Consider the following 14,963-nt stretch of genomic DNA (forward strand, 5'->3'; position numbering starts at 1 on the left):
TGGGGCTGAAAATTCCAAGCTTCTAAGCATGGCTTGGTCTTTCTGGTGACAAGCCCCATCCAGGAAACATCCCCTAGTCCCCTCATTGGAACAAAAGATGTTCTTAGTGCTCTTATTAGGAATTTACAAGGGCTTTAGGAGCTCTTTGTCAGGAATCAGGGGCAGGGATATGTGTGTGTACACATGTATACATGGAAACAAAGTCAGTTTCTGAGCTCATTTGATTAAAAACAGATTTTTCACTCACTTGAATGTTTAGTAGGACATTCAGAAATAGTGTATTGTGGAAGAATTTTTCCTTGTGTGGCACATCTTGCATTAAAGAACATTTCATATCCTTTGCTTTAGCCTTCTAATGCCTGTGATTTTACCAATCGTCCTTCTGACCAAAACTCCCCACAAAAATTTAAACCCTCAGTCTAAAGGATGGAACTGTCCTCTTGAAAAGTAGTACTGAACCTGACCCGTGGTGCGCAGTAGATGGAACCTCGACCTGGAATGCTGAGGACCCCCCCCCCCCCCCATCAACAACCGGGGCTTGCCTGGTCAAGGCGCATACAACAAGCAACCAATGAACAACTAATGTGAAGCAACTATGAGTTTATCTTCTTGCTGCCCCTCCCTCCTCTCTCTCTGTAAAATAAATAAATACTTTTTTAAAAAAAGAAAACTAGTTCTGAAGAGCAAAATCCCCAATAACCAGCACAAAGCTTGGCATAAATAATAGTGGAACTCTTAAATTATTGAAATCGTTTAAGTACATTCTTGGGGCAGCCCAAGACCGACTAGCTCCACAAAGATCCATCCATAGTGCGGCAGTCTGGAATCAGATAGTGGTGACTCGATATGCAGAAGCAAATTTAGGGTGACGAGAAGATGCACGCTGCCTAGGCTTCCTTCTCTTTGTTAATGTTTAATTCCTTCTTCGGGATTACAGAGCAAGACCCCATCCCTGCGTCCCTTAAATTTGCGCTGATTCCGCCCCTAGGTGGGACGCACGCGCTCTACTCCTGCAGCCGTGCCGATTAGGCCCCGCCCCGCTCCGCGTCACCGGAAGTGAGGCAGCGGAAGTAGTAAAACTCGCTCCGAGCAAGGCGCGCGGGGTTCTGTAGTCTCTAGCTGGTGGGATGGCGGATGAGGAAGAGGACCCCACTGTGAGTGACCACCTCTCTTCCAACTCGCTCTTTTCTTCACTCCCTCGGGTACAGTAGCGGAGACCGAGTTCGGAATCGGGTCTGTTTCCCTTAGAGAAGTCAGCCGGGGGAGCCGGGGACTTGACGCCGTGCCACCTTTTCCCTTGGATTCATCCCGTTAGTACGTGAGGCAGGACGAGAAGGCAGAGGGCCCCTGCTTTTGCCAGACACCCTTCCTAACGCCGAGATCTGTTGGCGCTCACGATGAACCAACAGTTCAACTGCTAACGAAACTATGTACTTACTGAAAAGTATGCACCGAAAGTCGGAACCTGGGTCTCAAAATTTCAGTTCTCTATGAGCAAGTTTCTGAACTTTGGTCCTCGGTTTTCATCTCATAAAATCGGGTTGACATTTCAGGAAAGTGTCTAGCACTGTGTATGCAGCACTTAGTATTAGTTGTGCTTGCTTTGACTCAGTACCAGTTCTTGTAATAGTAAAACTGTCTAGCAGTAGGCCAACTTGGTTAAAAAAATGTATGATCACTAGGACTCTTTGTTAGTGATTATTTGTTACGTACATTATAGAAGCCATTGCTACATAATGAGCCGGAGGTTGGACGAAAATACTTTGGTTTCATGAGTTTTCGCTGCTTGCTTTAGACTTTCTGGCATAATATCAGTATTAAAAATGAGGGTTTTGTTAATTATTATTATTTTTTAAAGTTTTATTGATTTTACAGAGAGAGGACAAAGAGGGGCGGGGGAACAAGAAGTATCAACTCGTAGTTGCTTCACTTTAGTTGTTCATTGCCTACTTGTCATATGTGCCTTCACCAGGCAAGCCTGTGACCTCAGCATTCCAGGTCGATGCTCCATCCATTGCCCCACCACAGGCTAAGCAAAAAAAATGTCAATTATTAAAAATCAAATGCAATGCAATTGCTTGACGTTTCTCTATGTACATTTGAACTTCTAGTTTGAGGAAGAAAGTGAAGAAATTGGAGGAGGTGCAGAAGGTGGACAGGGTAAAAGAAAAAGACTTTTTTCTAAAGAATGTAAGTAATATTTACAGTGATTGTATTATAGATGATGAAATGTTTTGGACAAGTGTATTCAAAGTAGATTTATTGTTCTGAATGTGTTGCCCTGTAGGGACTCTGTTCTCAAACTTGCCTATAAAATTGTTTAACTTGTGGATCATAGCTAGTAAGGATCCTAACCCCATTTATAAGTACACACACATACTTTTTAAATACTTTATTGATTTTACAGAGACAGGAGAGAAAGGGGAGCATGGAATGGGAAGTAACAACTCATAATTGCTTCATGCTAGTTGTTCATTGCTTGCTTGCTGTATGTGCCTTGACCAGGGAAGCCCAGGGTTTCAAACCGGCAACCTTGGCATTCCAGGCCAAAGATTTATCCACTGTGCCACCACAGGCCAGGTCACACACATACTTTTTTAAAGTGAGGAAATGTGATCAGTGTGTCAATTCAGGGCCTAAGAACATACCTCCATTTCTTTTCCTGTTCCATACTTTGGCAGCAGTAGAAGCAGGGTCTTCTTTGACTGTATGCCGAAGGTTAGGATGAATCCTGGAACAGGTGCCCAGGTAAAAATTAAATTGGAGCTTTGGACTGAGGCAGGAAGGTGGTGACCAGGGTGGGGCCTGATAGTAGCATAGAGATTGTCAGGTGTCGGTCCTGTATTCTACTACCTCCGTAGGCAGGTTTGACCCTTTTTTGTCAGCACGAGGGACTGGTCCAGGCCAAACCCTAAAAAGGCACCATGAGAATGTGTTTGTCACCTCCCAGTCCAGGGTTCCTTACATATAGTTATGGCTGAATATTAACAGGTGAGGCGATCTGCGAATGAGTAAATACCTGGTTCTGTAAGAACGAGACGGTACTCGAACACCAAGTGTGCAGGCTTTATTAGAGGAGAAAGACCTGCTGGGGCACTCCTCCAGGAGAAGTGCACCCAAACAGATTCTGAGGCAAATTTTTTATAGGGCTAAGTGAGAGCTTTGAGCAAGTGTGTGTTGCGTCAGCAGTTCTGGTGTGCTCCCTTCTGTAGTTTTCCGACATCGGCTTCTTGGTATGCTTCTCCTCGGGGTGGCTGGCCAGCTTCCTAGAACTTTTCTGTTTCAGGGGCGATAGTCCAGTAAGGGTGAGGTCAGATAGCCAAGCAGAACAGCAGAAGGGCAGTTTGGAAGTTTTGGTAAATTCATGTATCCATCAGGTTCATTTTTGCTGAGTCAGCTGTAAACAGTTCCCAAAGGCACTTGAAACTGCGGGATCAGCATGTCTTCTTTTTTTTTTTTTTAACCACTCAAATTCTCCATATCTTAGTTTCTTACCTAAAGCTGACTGCACATTATTCCATCTGTGATGCCATTTACTCCATCTGTATGTGGTTGTACTTTTTTTAAAAAAAAAATTATTGATTTTAGAGAGAGGAAGGGAGAGGGGGAGAGAGACAGAAACATCGATCTGTTCCTGCATGTGCCTTCGCCACAAATCAAATGTGCAACCTTTGCATGTCAGGATGATGCCCTCAGTAACCCAGCCATCCAGGCAGGGCTGCGGTTTTGCTATTTGTGTAAGCATACAAAGGGGGTTCTTAACACCAGACCACCTGGAATGATGCTTGCATGGTCAGATCTTAGCAGAACTTACTCTACTTGAATTGCTTTATTTTTATGATGGCAAGAATTTGGAATCTTGTCTGACCAGGCGGTGGTGCAGTGGATAGAGTGTCAGACAGGGGCGGGGAAGACCCAGGTTCGAAATCCCAAGGTCTCCGGCTTCAGCATGGGTTCATCTGGCTTGACTGCGGGGTTGCTGGCTTGAGCCCAAAGGTCGCTGACTTGAGCCCAAGGTCGCTGGCTTGAGCAAGGGGTCACTTGCTCTGCTGTAGATCCCTGACAAGGCACATATGAGAAAGCAATCAGTGAACAACTAAGGTGCCGCAACAAAGAATTGATATTTCTCTCCTTTCCTGTCTGTCTCTCCCTATCTCTTCCTTTCTCTGTCTCTGTCACAAAAAAGAAAAATAAAAAAGAATTTGGAATCTTTACAGTTTTCTCTTTGTCTTATTGAAATTTTGACATATCTTTCTGACCATGATCTGTTCTCCTAAACCTAAAAAAAATTTTTTTTGCTAATATAACAAAGTTTCCAAGCATTTGCTGGTATTTGTTTGCCTTCACAGACCCTTTAACCAAATACAGTTTACATACTTCCTATCTAATGTTTTCCAGTGAAATATATTTTTCTACTGGGGAATTCTACCTTTTCAGGAAAAGTAATAAGTGTATTATTATTTTTGGAGAATCCTGGCACACATTACTTCAGCCGTGTCATCAAACTTAAGATTATCAGTGATATATTGACATCCTGGTACCCTTTTTATTTTATTTATTTATTTTTGCCTTTTTTTTTTTTTTTTTTTTTACAGAGACAGAGTCAGAGAGAGGGATAGACAGGGACAGACAGACAGGAACGAAGAGAGATGAGAAACATCAATCATCAGTTTTCTGTTGGGGCACCTTAGTTGTTCATTGATTACTCTCTCATATGTGCCTTGACCATGGGCCTTCAGCAGACCGAGTAATCCCTTGCTCGAGCCAGCGACCTTAGGTCCAAGCTGGTGAGTTTTTTGCTCAAACTTGATGAGCCCTCGCTCAGGCTGATGACCTCAGGGTCTCGAACCTGGGTCCTTCCACATCCCAGTCTGACGTTCTATCCACTGTGCCACCGCCTGGTCAGGCCTGGTACCCTTTTTAGTAATGCACAGCCATAATCTAGCTCATCATGAGAAAACATCAGACAAGCCCAAACTGAGGGACATGCTACAAGGTGACTGACCAGTATTCTTCAGAAGTCAGGGTCACGAAAGGCAAGGAACATCTGGGAACTGTCACAAATCAGAGGAAACTAAGGAGGCATGACAGCTAAATAGTATGTGATCCTGGAACAAAGGACAATGGTGGAAAAATGGTATAATCTGAACAAGTTCTGTACTTGTACCAGTGTTAACTTCTTAGTTTTGATAAATGGCTGTGGTTATGGAAGATGTTAACATAAGGGGAGGCTGGATAGTAGGGTGTATGGGAACTCGACTATTTTTGCGACTCTCTGTAACTCTGAAATTATATCAAAAAACAAAAAGTTTCAGAATCCAAAGAAGAGAGAGAGAGAAAAGGGTCTCCTGTCTGACCTGAGGTGGTGCAGTGCTTAAAGTGTCGACTTAGAATACTGAGATCGCTCTGGCCGGTTGGCTCAGTGGTAGAGCGTCGGCCTGGCGTGCGGAAGTCCCAAGTTCTATTCCCGGCCAGGGCACACAGGAGAGGCGCCCATCTGCTTCTCCACCCTCCCCCTCTGCTTCCTCTCTGTCTCTCTCTTCCCCTCCCACAGCCAAGGCTCCATTGGAGCAAAAGATGGCCCAGGCGCTGGGGATGGCTCTGTGGCCTCTGCCCCAGACGCTAGAGTGGCTCTGGTCGCAACAGAACGACGCCCCGATGGGCAGAGCATCGCCCCCTGGTGGGCGTGCCGGGTGGATCCTGGTCGGGCGCATGAGGGAGTCTGACTGCCTCCCCGTTTCCAGCTTCAGAAAAATACAAAAAAAAAAAAAGAATACTGAGATCGCTAGTTTGAAACCCTGGCCTGGTCAAGGCACATATGGGAGTTGATGCTTCCTGCCCCCTCCTTCTCTTGCTCTCTCTCTAAAGTAAAAATAAATAAAATCTTAAAAGATTTTTTTTAAAAAATATAAAATGGCAGGGGGCTTCTATGTTTTTGTTTTCTGCCTCTTGTATCTGGACCTAACAGCTCTTGCCAATGTGAACCCCTAGGGATACCTCTATCCTAGGCTGGCTTCCAAATCACCCCTTCGGTTTCTTCCCTAGGCCTGGTCTACTTTCTTCTCTTTTAATTTCTGCCAGCTTTTGCTGCTGCTGCTGCTGCTGCCGCTTCTTCTTTTTCTTCTTTTTTTTTTTGACCGAGAGAGGGACAGATAGGGACAGGCAGACAGGAAGGGAGAGAGATGAGAAGCATCAGTTCTTTGTTGCAGCTCCTTGGTTGTTCATTGATTACTTTCTCATATGTGCCTTGACCAGGGGGCTACAGCAGAGTGAGTGACCCCTTGCTCAAGCCTGCGACCTTGGGCTCAAGCCAGCAACTTTGGGCTTCAAGTCAGCGACCTTGGGGCCATATCTATCATCCCACACTCAAGCCAGTGACCCCTCACTCAAGCTGGTGAGCCTGCGCTCAAGCCAGCGACCTCGGGGTTTCAAACCTAGGTCCTCTGCATCCCAGTCCAATGCTCTATCCACTGTGCCACCACCTGGTCAGGTTTTTGCTTCTTTTAAACAGGAATTACTCTTTTTTTTTTTTTTTTTTTTTGTGCAGAGACAGAGAGAGTCAGAGAGAGGGACAGATAGGGACAGACAGACAGGAAGGGAGAGAGATGAGAAACATCAATTTGTTGTTGTGGGTCCTTAGTTGTCCTTTGATTGATTTCTCATATGTGCCTTGACCGGGGGGCTACAGCAGACTGAGTGACCCCTTGCTCAAGCCAGCGACCTTGGGCTCAAGCTGGTGAGCCCTGCTCAAACCCGATGAGCCCGCGCTCAAGCTGGTGACCTCAGGGTCTTGAACCCGGGTCCTCCGCATCCCAGTCCAGCGTCCCAGTCCAACGCTCTATCCACTGCACCACCGCGTAGTCAGGCAACAGGAATTATTATTATTATTTTATTTATTTTTTTTTTTACACAGTGACAGAGAGAGACAGACAGGAACAGATAGAGATGAGAAGCATCAATCATCAGTTTTTCATTGGGACACCTTAGTTGTTCATTGATTGCTCTCTCATATGTGCCTTGACAGTGGACCTTCAGCAGACCGAGTAACCCCTTGCTTCAGATGAGCCTGCGCTCAAGCTGGTGACCTCAGGTCTCGAACCTGGACCCGCCGCATCCCAGTCCGACGCTCTATCCACTGCGCCACCGCCTAGTCAGGCAATAGGAATTATTCTTTTTTTTTTTTTAATATATTTTTTAATTTTTAATTTATTATTTTTTTTACAGGGATAGAGAGAGAGTCAGAGAGAGGGATAGATAGGGACAGACAGGAACGGAGAGAGATGAGAAGCATCAATCATTAGTTTTTCGTTGGGACTCCTTAGTTGTTCATTGATTGCTTTCTCATATGTGCCTTGACCGCGGGCCTTCAGCAGACTGAGTAACCCCTTGCTTGAGCCAGCGACCTTGGGTCCAAGCTGGTGAGCTTTTTTTGGCTCAAGCCAGATGAGCCCGCGCTCAAGCTGGCAACCTCGGGGTCTCGAACCTGGGTCCTTCCGCATCCCAGTCCGACGCTCTATTCACTGCACCACCACCTGGTCAGGCAACAGGAATTATTCTTAATGTATCATTCATGCCTTGAGAAGTATTCTAGAGTTGCATTTTTTTATGTAAAATTTACATACAATAAGTTCTAGTCTTAAGTGAACACATGAATTTTACATATATACATATATTATAACCACCACTCAAATTAACATAAAAGCCATTTCCAATATATGGCTGTTTTTTCATATTTATAAGCCCCTCTGAAGATCTGATTAAGAGTTGATCTTCCCAGAATAATGCACACACACAAATAATGTATAAATTTTTTTGCATGTAATTTTAGGAAGGTTCAAGGACCTCTCGAAGCTTGTCCATGGACCGACTGGGAGTTCATAGGCCATAGGGTAACAACCTATATGGATCCCATCTGCCCTAAACTACCAAAAAGTGTGTTAGAGTACTGCTGTTGTGGGTGGGAAGATAGACTTGAAGCCAGATCAGTTGGGTTCAAGTTCAGGTGCCATCTCTAACTATCTTTGTGACTTTGGGTAAGTCACTTAACTTGGTGCCTCATTTTTCTCATTTATATATAGAATGGGGTAATAATGGTGTCTACTTAAAAGGATTGTTGTGAGATTAAATGAGTTATATGTGGGAAAGGCTTAAAACAGTGCCTGGCATATAGTAAGTTCTTGTTTTCTGTTTTCCAATACCCTGTTCACCCCGCCCCAGTAAAGGCTGTCATTGCTGTGTGTTCTGTCCCTGCTTCTGTTTTTTTTTTTTTTTTTTTTTCAATTTTTCCGAAGCTGGAAACGGGGAGGCAGTCAGACAGATTCCCGCATGCGCCCGACCAGGATCCACCCGGCATGCCCACCAGGGGGCGATGCTCTGCCCATCTGGGGCAGTTGCTCTGTTGCATCCAGAGCCATTCTAGCGCCTGAGGCAGAGGCCACAGAGCCATCCCCAGCGCCCGGGTCATCTATGTTCCAATGGAGCCTCGGCTGCGGGAGGGGAAGAGAGAGACAGAGAGGAAGGAGAGGGGGAGGGGTGGAGAAGCAGATGGGCGCTTCTCCTGTGTGCACTGGCCAGGAATCGAACCCGGGACTCCTGCACGCTAGGCTGACGCTCTACTGCTGAGCCAACCGGCCAGGGCTGTTTTTTTTTTTTTTGTTTTTTTTTTTACAGAGACAGAGAGAGAGTCAGAGTGAGGGATAGACAGGGACAGACAGACAGGAACGGAGAGATGAGAAGCATCAATCATTAGTTTTTCGTTGCGCATTGCGACACCTTAGTTGTTTGTTGATTGCTTTCTCATATGTGCCTTGACCACGGGCCTTCAGCAGACCGAGTAACCCCTCACTTGAGCCAGAGACCTTGGGTCCAAGCCGGTGAGCTTTTTGCTCAAACCAGATGAGCCCGCGCTCAAGCTGGCGACCTCGGGGTCTCGAACCTGGGTCCTCAGCATCCCAGTCCAACACTATATCCACTGCGCCACTGCCTGGTCAGGCGTCCCTGCTTCTTTAAAGGTATTCTAGGAAGATTGGTGAGTAGATGATAGAGATCAGGGAAAGAAGATTGATGTCCGGGCTCAATAGTTGGAAGAGAGGGGACGAGTTCCTACCTACTAGGTAGAAACACTTTGTTATGAGATTATGGTTAAAGCCTTTTACACCAGAATATATACTACATGGAGACAAAAAATACATTGTAAATATATTATTCTATAACTTGGTTCAGTTCTAATTTGAAAAAAGTATTGACCTGACCAGACGGTGGCGCAGTGGCTAGAGTGTCAGACTGGGATGCGGAGGACCCAGGTTCGAGACCCCGGAGGTCGCCAGCTTGAGCGCGGGCTCATCTGGTTTGAGCCAGGCTCACCAGCTTGGACCCAAGGTCGCTGGCTCAAGCAGGTTACTTGGTCTGCTGTAGCCCCACGGTCAAGACACGTATATGAGAGGGCAGTCAATGAACAACTAAGGTGTCACTATGAAAAACTAATGATTGATGCTTCTCGTCTCTCTCCGTTCTGTCTGTCCCTATCTATCCTCTCTCTGAGATAGACTCTCTCTCTGCCTCTATAAAAAAAAAAAAAGAGAGAGAAAAGTATTGGTCAAATGGTTAAATTTGCTTCAGTAAACGGATGATTCTTCTTTTGCAGTACGATGTATGATGTATGGGTTTGGGGATGACCAGAACCCTTATACTGAGTCGGTGGACATTCTTGAAGACCTTGTTATAGAGTTCATCACTGAGATGGTAAGATTTACTTATATTTTTATAATTGGTCTTAATTAATTGGGGATAGATTTGAAATCCTCACTTTTAGATAAGACTAGAACCATGGCATCTTTTAGAAATAAGCTATCCTTTTGAGTGCCTGTTTTTGTGGAAGTTACTGGAAACATTGCCAATCACAGTAAAAATGAGACAGAGGACGTGACTAGAAAGACAGTTCACAAATGAATAGCTACAACGGAAGAGAAAACTCTTCAAACTCACCAGTATTAAATACATGCACATTAAAAAAGAATAGTAAATACGTGCAAATTAAGGGTAAAATATTAGATTTTTTAAAAATTAATTGAATTTCATATATTTCTTTGTAATAGACTCACAAGGCAATGTCAATTGGAAGACAAGGGCGGGTGCAAGTTGAAGATATCGTCTTCTTGATCCGCAAGGACCCGAGGAAGTTTGCTAGGGTTAAAGACTTGCTTACAATGAATGAAGAACTGAAACGAGCTAGAAAAGCATTTGATGAAGCAAACTATGGATCTTGACAACTTTTGCACTTTCTGAAGCTTCGTTGTCTTCTGGGGAGACTGTATTTAATAACCGAATGTTTTCCATCGTGAGGTCTTGATAGTAACCGTGTAAATGAAAGACAGAGAAGCACAGTGTCCCACCTTATTTTCATGTCTTCAATTTTAGAGTGATATTTGAGCCTTTAACTGCCTGCCATTATACTACCATGCCTGAATTATGTATTGGGTTTTAATTACCACATGTAAGTTGAAGGACCTTGCAAACCATGTCGTACTTTTTGACTTTTGACCCTCTAAACAATGAAGTAGTATGTATGTATCCAAGTGTATTTGCCATTGCAGGCCACGCTGGTGACTATGTGAAACACACATGGCACCTGTGACCATGTGGTAGCTAAGACATGATCACTAGAACTCTACAGTTTTTTGGGTTTTTTTTGTATTTTTTTTGTATTTTTCTGAAGTTGGAAATGGAGAGGCAGTCAGACAGACTCCCGCATGCGCCCAACCGAGATCCACCCGGCATGCCCACCAGGGGGCGATGCTCCACCCATCTTGGGGCGTCGCTCTGCCGCAATCAGAGCCATTCTAGCACCTGAGGCAGAGGCCACAGAGCCATCCTCAGTGCCCTAGCCAACTTTGCTCCAATGGAGCCTTGGCTGCGGGAGGGGAAGAGAGAGACAGACAGGAAGGAGAGGGGGAGGGGTGGAGAAGAAGATGGGCACTTCTCCTGTGTACCCTGGCTGGGAATTGAACCCGGGACACCTGCACGCCAGGCCAACGCTCTACCACTGAGCCAACCGGCCAGGGCCTAGAACTCTACAGTTTTTAGACTCCAGTAGTCCGAGAGGTTATTAAAAAAATTGTGAAGTGGTTTTTTTTTTTTTTTTTAAGGAGGAGATGATAGAAGAAAACACAGTCTTTTGTAGAAGTATTTGTCTGTCTTAAGGTAATTATTTGTTTTAATAGCCTTTGAATAAAGAGTGAATTTGGAGAGGGAGAAACTAAAAGTTTCAAGTGAATGCTTTTGTGTTGAAGGCTTTTTTTGATTAAAAACCTTTTGAACTCATTTTCCCAGGTCAGATTTTCCTTCTCAATAAAAATAGATGCTTCAGTAGCAGGAATGGCATTGCGTGAAGAGCTGACGGCAGGATGAGCGTTTGGGTAGGGTTTTATTAACATTTGTTAGTACTTGTTCATTGTGGCAATGCGTATTTGACTAAAACCATATGTGGCTATGGCACCCACTCTGTAGATCAGGATATACAGTTTTTGTGTGTATATAGCTTATTGTATTAAATTATTATTGTACTTAGCTTAAAATGAGGATTAAAACTGCATTTAGAGGGATCACTGAATATTAATCTTTGTGAAATAGAATGTCTTGTGTGTCACTTCTAAACTATAAATCTGTACTTAGGAAACTTTCACTTTCTTAACCTATTGATACAGTATTAAAGTATGAAAAGTTGAAAAAGATTAATACTTTGACTACATGTGATTTATCAGCTTTTCCCCTCGTTACTGGTAATACAATTCTAGCTGGTTAATTTCACCAAAAACATTTTTTCTTTTTTTTTTTTTAATAATTTTATTTTTATTTTTATTCATTTTAGAGAGGAGGGAGGGAGGGAGAGAGAGAGAGAGAGAGAGAGAGAGAGAGAGAGAGAGAAAGGGGGGAGGAGCAGGAAGCATCAACTCCCATATATGCCTTGACCAGACAAGTGCAGGGTTTTGAACCAGCAACCTCAGTGTTCCCAGGTCGATGCTTTATCCACTGCGCCACCAGAGGTCAGGCCATTTTTTCTATATTATTATTACAATGCACATGAATTGATAGTGAGATTCAAGACAGCTGGGCTGAGCTTCTTGTTACTGTTTTTTAATTTATTTATTGATTTGAGAGAGAGAGAGACAGAAACCAATCTGTTCCCGGATGTGCCTTGACCCAGGCCCTACAACCTTTGTGTATCGGGGTGATGCTTCAGCCAAGCTATCTAGCCAGGGCTCTTTTTGTTATTTAAAAAAGGAAATAACAGTTGAAAAGCTATTCCAGTCTCAGCTGAAATCAAGAATGGGAGCAGAATAATAAAACATTAATATAGCACTATTTTTGCTAATCAGGGTCTACTTTCCCCTAAAGAGGGAACTGGTAGTAACCGGCCCCTGAGCTGTTGACTGGGTGCCCGTCTCAGTCTGCTTGTGCTGCTGCAGCAAATGTCATAGTCTGGGCAGCTCAGACAACAGATTGCTTCTCTCCCAGGCTGGAGGCTGGAAGTCCGAGATCGTGGTGCCAGCAGGGTCAGGTGCTGGTGAGGCCTCTTCCTGGACTGCAGATAGCCGCCTTCTCACTGTGTCCTCGGTGGCTGAGAGCTCTGTTGTCTCCTCTTCTTAAAAGGGAATCAGGATTCCATCCTATGACCTCATTTAACCTTAATCACCTGAAAGGCTCTATCTTCAAGTCATTTAGATAGGGGGGGGGGGGGTGTTAGGACTTCCAGACACAAGTTCTAGGGGGACACAATTCAGTCTATATAACAATGCCATTAGTCTTACTATTTTGCTAATGACCCTGGCATGTAAGAACTTTGTTATGGGACTTTGTATTAAGACATTTTTAGGTTGCAAGTGATAGAACTTAAGTATAGCATAAACAAAATATATTGCAATTTATTGGCTTATCTAACTGAAACTAGGGGAAAGGAGAATTTGAGGGTTAAGACAGTCCATCTTGCCTGACCAGGCGGTGGCGCAGTGGATAGAGCATCGAACTGGGACGCAGAGGACCCAGGTTTGAGACCCTGAGGTCGCCAGCTTGAGCGCGGGCTCATCTGGCTTGTGCAAAAAGCTCACCAGCTTGGACTCAAGGTCGCTGGCATGAGCAGGTGGTTGCTCAGTCTGCTGAAGGCCCGCGGTCAAGGCACATATGAGAGAGCAATCAACAACTAAGGAGTCACAAAGAAAAACTGATGATTGATGCTTCTCATCTCTCTCCGTTCTTATCTGTCTGTCCCTATCTCTGACTCTCTCTGTCTCTGTAAAAAAAAAAAAAGACTGTCCATCTTGATCAGGATGGTTTTACTTAGGAACCTCACATGTCAAGGGAATGTGACGGCAAAGCAGTTCTAGGGTTCCGTCCAGATAACTTCTAATTGAGGAAGCTGCTTCACTTCCTTTTTTTTTTTTTTTTTTTAAGATTTTATTTATCCATTTTAGAGAGAAAGAGGGAGGAGCAGGAAGCATCAACTCCCATATGTGCCTTGACCAGGCAAGCCCAGGGTTTCAAACCAGCGACCTCAGCATTCCAGGCCAATGCTTTATCCATTTGTGCCACCACAGGTCAGGCTGCTTCACTTCCTAATACAGAGAATTCCAAGCAAGGAGCATGATTGCGCAGGCTCCAGTCATTCTGGTACCCATCACTGTGGCCAGGAAGAAGTACTACACCCTGGGTCTCAAGCCCTACCGCTGGTGAAGAAGGGCTTGGCGTGGGGGTGGGAGGAGCTGGGCACTGCTGATTAGCAGCAAAAGGAAAGAGGCTGGGCAGACAAAAATACCAGATGTGCAGCGGTAGAGCGTTGGCCTGGCATGTGAATGTCCTGGGTTCGATTCCTGGCCGGGGCACAGGAGAAGGGCCCACCTGCTTCTCCACCCCGCCCCCCTAACTTCTCTCTCTCTCTTCTCCCCTCCTGCAGCCATGGCTTGATTGGCTTCAGGCACTGAGGATGGCCCCATGGCCTCCACCTCATGAGCTAAAAAAATGGCTCCCCTTGAAATGGAGTAAGGGCCCCAGATGGGCAAAACATCGCCCTCCAGTGGGCTTGCCAGGTGGATCCCGGTAGGGGCACCTGCCAGAGTCTGGCCTCCCCTCCTCTCACTAAAAAATAAATAAATAAATAACAGATGTGTACTGATTTGATTTGTGAGTTTACTTATTAACTGAATCCTGATGTTAAGGTAGCATGGCTGTCTTCCAGTATCTAGAACTGCTCCGTGTAGTGTAGCTACCTCAGGCTATTTAGCTAATTAAAATGAAATGAAATTTAAAATTTTCCATTGCACTAGGTAGCCCCATGACTAGCAGCTGCTGCAGTGAACAGTGCTGATACATAATATTTCCATTATCACCACATTCTTTTGGACGGTACTGATGTGTAGTGTTCAGGTGGTCTCTCTCAAGTTAATTCGCTTTTTTCTTTTTTAACTTACTATGGAAAACCTCAAGTATACACAATAAGTATAGTATCATGAGCCCCACCTTCAGCAATTAACCAACCGTTGGCTAATTTAGCATCTTACCAATTGTCCCACTATTGGGGGGGGGGGAGGAGCAGTATTTGAAAGCGAATTTCAGATATTGTATCATTTTATCTATAAATACTTCAGTATGTATCTCTTAACAAATAAAAAGTTTAAAAAGGTATTCCTAAATACTATTAAACCCTAACAAAAATGAACACTAATTCCTTAATATTTCATCTAATAGCTAACCCCTGCCTAAATCTCTTGATTTGTCTTAAAGTATCTTTTTGAGTTTGTGTATTAGTATCTATTGCTGCTGTAACAAGTTACTGCAAATTTAGTGACTTAAAATCATTCTCTTACCGGTTCTCTTGGTCAGAAGTCTGACACAGGCTTCACTGGGCTATAATCAAGCTACCAACAGGGCCACGTTCCTTTCTGGATGTTCTAGGGAAGAATTTGCTTAGTTGC

General features: G+C 44.4%; 1 protein-coding gene across 2 annotated transcripts; it reads left to right on the forward strand.

The window, feature by feature from the left end:
- The first annotated feature begins 1,063 nt into the window (after positions 1 to 1,063).
- Positions 1,064 to 11,733, forward strand: TAF13 (TATA-box binding protein associated factor 13). 2 transcript variants are annotated; one of them, XM_066353103.1, is made up of 4 exons: positions 1,064 to 1,154; positions 2,112 to 2,190; positions 9,644 to 9,741; positions 10,095 to 11,733. In XM_066353103.1, the coding sequence occupies exons 1-4, from the start codon at positions 1,128 to 1,130 to the stop codon at positions 10,263 to 10,265; spliced, it is 375 nt and encodes a 124-aa protein (XP_066209200.1). In that variant the 5' UTR covers positions 1,064 to 1,127; the 3' UTR covers positions 10,266 to 11,733. The 2 variants fall into 2 exon arrangements, with proteins under 2 accessions (XP_066209200.1, XP_066209199.1); XM_066353102.1 differs by having other exon boundaries at positions 1,065 to 1,202.
- Positions 11,734 to 14,963: the final 3,230 nt, after the last annotated feature.

This window comes from Saccopteryx leptura, chromosome 11 (genome assembly GCF_036850995.1).
Source record: "Saccopteryx leptura isolate mSacLep1 chromosome 11, mSacLep1_pri_phased_curated, whole genome shotgun sequence".
NCBI classification, from domain to species: Eukaryota; Metazoa; Chordata; class Mammalia; order Chiroptera; family Emballonuridae; genus Saccopteryx; species Saccopteryx leptura.